The sequence below is a fragment of the Gracilinanus agilis genome, chromosome 1, assembly GCF_016433145.1.
Source record: "Gracilinanus agilis isolate LMUSP501 chromosome 1, AgileGrace, whole genome shotgun sequence".
Taxonomy (NCBI): Eukaryota; Metazoa; Chordata; class Mammalia; order Didelphimorphia; family Didelphidae; genus Gracilinanus; species Gracilinanus agilis.
Window position 1 is genome coordinate 168,169,707 of NC_058130.1, and position 7,051 is coordinate 168,176,757.

At 40.4% G+C, this 7,051-nt stretch overlaps 1 protein-coding gene across 1 annotated transcript in view; it reads left to right on the plus strand.

The window, feature by feature from the left end:
- HS3ST2 (heparan sulfate-glucosamine 3-sulfotransferase 2) overlaps nt 1-4,415 on the plus strand; it is a 156,332-nt gene extending 151,917 nt beyond the window's left edge. The window contains exon 2 of the mRNA XM_044658880.1: nt 2,854-4,415. Within this exon, the coding sequence (XP_044514815.1) occupies nt 2,854-3,472 (619 nt within the window). The 3' untranslated portion in view covers nt 3,473-4,415. The remainder of the gene's footprint in view (nt 1-2,853) is intronic.
- Nucleotides 4,416-7,051: the final 2,636 nt, after the last annotated feature.

The window sequence follows — 7,051 nt, forward strand, 5'->3', positions numbered from 1 at the left end:
TTAGCTCAGCCAATAGTCATAATACCTTTTCATCTTACTTTGTAGAGGGAATCCATTGTAAGAGGAGACTTAAGATTCCTCACAGGACAGCTTCTATGGGTATTGGGCTGGACCAGGCTATATAGTATTTGCCCAGTCACTAGGAAAAGAGCACATAGCCAGCATTAGTTGTATTCTATCTCATTTTAATTCATAGTCATCTATATGTCTTATCTCCCTTAAGAGATTGAGATTGTAAACTCCCTGAGAGGAGGGACTCTGTCTTACTTCTTTCTTCCTATCCCTGATCCCTAGGACAACACTCTGCAACTAAGTTTTTAATAATTGTATCATCAGTAGAACAGAAAAACATGTTAATAAGAATTTACATTATTGTATTAAAATCTCTTAAAACATTTAAAAGATTTTGGTGTCAGTTTCATCTTAATCTAGCCAGGGTCTTATCCCAAGGCTTAATTAGAATGTTTCCTTCTTACTCATCCTGACTCTTTATTTTGGACCCAAGTTTCTCCTACCATTGATATGGAGTTCCATTACAAGGGTATGTCCAAATCCATATGAGACCAACCTGGTATTAAACTGCTTATGCTGTGCCTTCCTGATAAAGATGAGGATATGATTCCCTAAAGAGCTACTTAGAAGTCATTAAAATATAGCAAGTTATCCTTAGCTTAAATGTCTTTCGTTACCTCCAAACCTCTCTGTCTCTCTCTGTCTCTCTCTGTGTCTCTCTGTCTCTGTCTCTGTCTCTCTCTGTGTCTCTCTGTGTCTCTCTCTGTGTCTGTCTGTCTCTGTCTCTGTCTCTCTGTGTCTCTCTCTGTGTCTGTCTGTCTCTGTCTCTGTCTCTGTCTCTGTCTCTGTCTCTCTCTCTCTCTCTCTCTCTCTTTTTCTCTGCATATCTCTCTCTCTGTCTCTGTGTGTGTATCTCCCCACAATCAAAAAATGAGAGATCATAGCTAACTCTGCTCCAATGAGAAGAACCATGACTGACACCATAAGTATTCATTAGGCATCTACTGCATGCCAGTTCTAGATTCTGGAGACACAAATATCCAAGTGAGACAGCTCTGTCCTCAATATTTTTCCCTTGATGGGAGTAAGAGGAGAGAGAGAATGAAGAAGACAGACAGAGAAAGAGACACACAGAGACAGATAGAGTCAGCAATCAAAACAGAGGGAAAATGGTATAGTGGAATGGATATTTGGTCTCAGAAGACCTGAGTTAGAGTCCCTGTTTTGACAGTGAGGAAGGCATATTGAGCAAGGCATATAACCATTGTGTGACTCAGTCTCCACATTTGTAAAATCAAGAGAATAATACTTGAACTATTTACCTCATAGGATTATTGAGATGAGGAAAGCCTTTTATATATTTTAAAATGCTATAGGAAGACATTTTTCATTGTTAAATTTCCATGATTAAAGACAAAAGAAGCATATTTCTTCCCATCACGAATCTTCTGGACCCGTTGCTGGGATAGACATCACATGAAATTAAGATTCAGTAACAGCTTTCCCTGCTCAGGTCACCCCTAGCAACCACCTTCAACACATATAAGATCAGATGCAGACAGCTTTAGCAGAACTGATTTCCAAAAGAGCTTATATCCTGATCAAAAAATTAATAATAATTTGCAGAGAAGGCAAGAATTGGAAAACAGAGATATAAGAATGAATGTTAGCTTTGTGAGCAAGGGAAAATAGAAAGGATAGGTATGTAAAAATGCATTTCCCCTATATCACCATCACTCCCAATAACAATTATCCCCAATCTAGTCAATCAATAAGCATTTATTGAATACCTACATAGTAGATGTTCAGTAAATGTTTGTTGACACTGGAGCTACAAATACAATAGTATGTGCCCTCAAAGAGAATGCATTCTATTAGGGGGTGTATAATAAGTTCACTGATAAGAATAAGATAGAACACAATAAATAGGGATGCTAAGACTATGCTGGGAATTCCAAGACATGGAATTGAGGAGGTTTTAGACACAAGGGGACAGTCTGTATGAAGGCACAGAAGCAGAAATTTGAATGTTCTGTCCAGGGAAGGGTAAATAGATCAATTTAGTATATGATGAAGATTAACATGTAATTACCTTCCACAAGAGAAGCTGGAGTCAAATTGGGAAGGGCTTCAAAGGCCAAAAAGAGGGATTTACATTTTATGTTAGAAACATCAGAGAACCTCTGAAGCTTCTTGACAGAAAGAGGTGGTACTTCAAAAACCTTCCTGTGCCCCAAAGAAATACAATTAAGCCAAACTAACCTTGAACTTATCCAGGTGTGACAACATACATACTCACTCTATACCCAAATTCCACCATCTCTTTGCCGAGAGAGAGGTATATTTCACCACCATTTTTCTGGAGTCAAAAATTAGTCCTCATATTGAATAGTATGAAAACACACTTTGTTGGATTCATAATTTTGTGCCTTTGGAATGACCTTGTCTAGTCCTAGAGTCTGAGCAAATAAATATCTCCATTCCCAGTGGAGAAGGAGAGATTTTTCTTTTCTCTTTCTTTTTTGTTTTCCCCTTCTTTCTTTCTCTCTTCCTTCCTTTCTTCCTTCTTTTTTTCTCCCTTTCTTCCTTCCTCCCTTTTCTCTCTCTCTTTCTTTCTCTCCCTCCCTCTTCCTCTGCCTCTCCCTCCCTCTCTCTTTCTCTTTTTTCTTTCTTTCTCTAAGATGGAGAAAGATGCTTTGTATTTGCTAATTACTAAATAGAGCATGTTATAATCTTTCACCAGAAACCTAGAATCTCAGAAAATAAAATTACTAGGTATTAGGTTGAGTATGTATACCGCCTAAGATCTGAGATCTGACTGTATGTGTCTTTTCTTTGCAGAAGCCTCATGCCCAGGACACTTGAGAGTCAAATTACAATGGAGAAGACCCCCAGCTACTTTGTTACCAAGGAAGCCCCAAGGCGGATTTTCAACATGTCCCGAGATACCAAACTGATTGTGGTTGTCCGAAACCCTGTGACACGAGCTATCTCGGATTACACGCAGACTCTTTCCAAGAAGCCAGACATCCCAACCTTTGAGGGGCTCTCCTTCCGCAACCGTAGCCTGGGACTCGTGGATATGTCGTGGAATGCCATCCGCATAGGCATGTATGTGGTACATCTAGAGAGTTGGCTTCAGTACTTTCCATTGGCCCAGATCCACTTTGTCAGTGGTGAGCGCCTCATCACAGACCCTGCTGGGGAGATGGGAAGAGTCCAGGACTTCCTGGGCATTAAAAGGGTCATCACAGATAAGCACTTCTATTTCAACAAGACCAAAGGCTTCCCTTGCTTAAAAAAAACAGAAAGCAGCATTCTGCCCCGCTGCCTGGGAAAATCCAAAGGGAGAACTCATGTACAGATAGACCCTGAGGTGATAGACCAGCTCCGAGACTTTTATAGACCTTATAATATTAAATTTTATGAAACAGTTGGGCAGGACTTCAGGTGGGAATAAACAGCTTGTGATGGGAGTGTACTCTTCAGGTTTCAATGAGGACAGTCCTCGAGTACACTCATCCTACTCCCTGCCACCACCATCACACACATGCCCATGAGTTCCATGTTACCTAACTCCTCATGTCACCTCATCTTTCCTTCCCCTCACCACCACCCCCAACACACAATCATAGGACAGCCAACACAAAACCCTCTGGGGCTAATAGGGCCAAGAAAAAACAATCTGTCCTCTTCTGATCTATCAGGTCTCCTAAAAAAAGGAAATCAAGGCAGGGTCTGTCTCTGGTCCAATTGGGTTCCTGGTTACCCTTGGACCCATTTCTGCTACCTGGAAGTCAACCATGGCGCCCTTTAAAGCAGGAGGGGATATGACTTCCCTGCAGTGAATGGGCAGACCTGGACAACCTAGCTGTGAAGAAAATTAATTTCCCCAGAGATTACAAATATATTGCTATGTATACACCAGTCTATCCCCATTGCTGTCTATACAGAAATGGGCTTTGTAAACTCAGTTCCTAATTGGCATGTGCCTACCCTTAATGCCCATGGAGAGTTCATTGGTTCAGATCTCCCAATTCAGTCTGGGGAAAAGAGGAGTCTTTCCATCATAGATAGTCCCACTCCATATCCTCCAGACCACTGAGAGCAACCTTCCCTCCCTGAATTCTACCATCAGGAGCTAGAGAAAGGAAGGACTCTCATTATCCCTTGGGAGGCTGAGCCCATGGTCTCTGAGAAAAATCTGGGACCATGAAAATGATGATGAAGATGTCTGGGAAGCAATGTCTTTGAAAGCCACATTGTAATGATAGCTGGTCCTGTGAATAAAGCACAGATTTTTGTGGTTACGGGTACTTCACTGGCACTAGTGTTCTTGTTCAGCATGTAATTCATGCTTGTACATGTGAAATAAAGATGGCTCTCTCTCTTTTGTCCTTAAACATGTGTTTCTTTCTCGAGGCATTTCTTGGCACTCTTGGGCATGCCATTGTCACTAAACCCAAGGAATAGAGGGATAATCCTGTCCTGATTGACCCAATGGGTCATGCCAAAAAGCAAGGGTAGGAGTCTTGGCCAACAGAGTTGATGATGAAACATAGATCCAGATTGGCAAAAGATGGAATGCAAGGATTGGCACTGGAATTACCTCTGTAATCCATGACACCGCCTAGGCACAAAAAGGGTGTGACCAAGGTACAAACCTACAGACCTTCTTTCCCTTCAGATCTCCATCCACAAGTGGCCAAGAGACATCTCTGCAGCCACATAGGTGCCCCTTAGCTTTTCTTTCTGTTTTACTGGTCAAGGAAAAAGTCTAAGGAATTTCAAGACCTGACTGACTTGGGAGGAGGAAGGGGAGTGTTGGGAAACCTCAGGCATTAGTCCCAGAACATTTCTTGGTCTCATTGAACCAAGGGGCTAACAGAAGGAAAGTCAAAGGACTGATTGCCTTTCCTTTGGTAATATACTCATGACAGTTTTACTCCCAAGACCTGGTCACCACTGCACTCTGCTTCAATAGAATTCAAGAAGTTTTAAAAGATGATGAAGGGCTTTGGTTTGAGGACTCCTCCATCCCTCTAAGAGACTAATAGAAGGGAAGCTAGAAGTGGAGGGGAAAACTGGGGCGGGGCACATTTGGGTATCAAGGAGCTGCCCTGATATTCCTGGGTACCATTTTACTCCCTGTACAAGCAGATGTTGGTCATTACAATGCCTGAACAAAGCCTAGATAAAAAGGGAGAGAATGGAATCTGCAGGGGGCTACACTTATTTTGTTTGTACCCAGAGGTCAGAATTAGAAACAGTGAGTAGAAGTTACAGGGAGGAGGGTTTTAACTCAACATAAGGAATGAATTCTAGACTGAGTTGTTGAAGAGTGGAATGGGTTGATGACAATGCCCTGGAGACAGGAAAACCTGAGTTGAAATTCAATCTCACACATTTATTAGATGTGTAATCCTGCAGAAGTCTCTCAACCACTGTCTACCTCAGTTTTTTCATCTGAAAAATAGGAATAGTTTGTTGTCCAGTCATTTAAATAGTGATACTTTTCATGACCTCATATGGAGGATTTTTGGTAAAGATCCTAGAGTGCTTTGCCATTTCCTTTTCCAGCTTATTTTACAGATTAGGAACTGAATCAAACAGGGTTAAGTGACTTCTCTAGGGTCACACAACTAATGTCTCAGGCCAGATTATAACTCAGGAAGATGAGCCTTCCTAATACTAAACCCAGCACTCTATTCCACTATACTAACTAATTTTCAGTGTTGTTATGAAGATAAAATATGATAGCATTTGTAAAATACTTTGAAAACCTAAGACAATAGATAAATGTTAGCTATTGTTAACAACTTGCATTTACAAGGTGCTTTCCTCATAAAACCCTGTGAATTAGATACTGCCTGTTTTATCATCCCCATTTTACAGATGAGTAAATTGAGGCCCATAAATATATATACATATATATATATATATATATATATATGACTTGTCCAAGGTCAAAGAAATAAAACCCAAGTCCTCCTACTCTAATTCCATTGGTATTTTCATTACCTCATAACGCATATATGATTTCACATATATACCTAAAATGCTCAAGTAGAAACTGGTTTACCATGTGATGGGGAAGTTGTATTTGAGATTTTCTTGCTCAAGTACAGATTGAACCAGATGGCTAATTCTGACATTCTGCATTTCTCTGGGTCAGTGGGATTTCTGACAACACATTACAAATGCAGGACTCCCAGGGGCAAGGTGGAGTTATTTCCAGCAAATCCAGAGCTATTGACAATGAACAATGAAAAGGAAAGGGTAAAACAGGCTTAGAAGAAAGAGAAGTGGAATAAAGTAAAACTACATTCATTGGGTTCATTCATACATTTCATCAGAGAGAGGAACAGGCTAGTTTGAATTAAAGACATTTGCAAGTACATAAAGTAACCTCTACTAATTACCAACCAGAAGTATAATTATTGAATTGAGTATATAAAAATGAAGGATGCTAAGGGCTTGAAAAAATTCTTTTTTAAGAAGTATGAATACCAGGTTAACCTCAGACTGTGGTCTACGAAAAGGTATTCTAGTAGGAGCATGAAGAAAAGGCAGAATCACTTAATTCCTTATCTACCAAGGAAGAAAAATGATCTATCAAATGAGAAAAATAGAGCAAAAAAGACTAATCATGAGTTGAAGCCGAAGACAATTAGAGAGAAAAGAACAACTACTTATTCTGAATGTTTTTAGATTATCAGGTCCAGAAGAAGTAAATTCCACATACTAAAAACAAAACAAAACAAACAAACAAAAAAAAAATGAAGGATATGACCAAAAGTGTTCTGGGAAATGTTAACAACTTGATTTCTGGGGGAAAATTACCACAGCACACATTTTAAAGATAATTTGAGGGGCAGCTGGATAGCTCAGTGGATTGAGAGCCAGGCCTAGAGACAGGAGGTCCTAGGTTCAAATCTGACCTCAGACACTTCCCAGCTGTGTGACCCTGGGCAAGTCACTTGACCCCATTGCCTACCCTTACCACTCTTCTGCCTTGGAGCCAATACACAGTATTGAC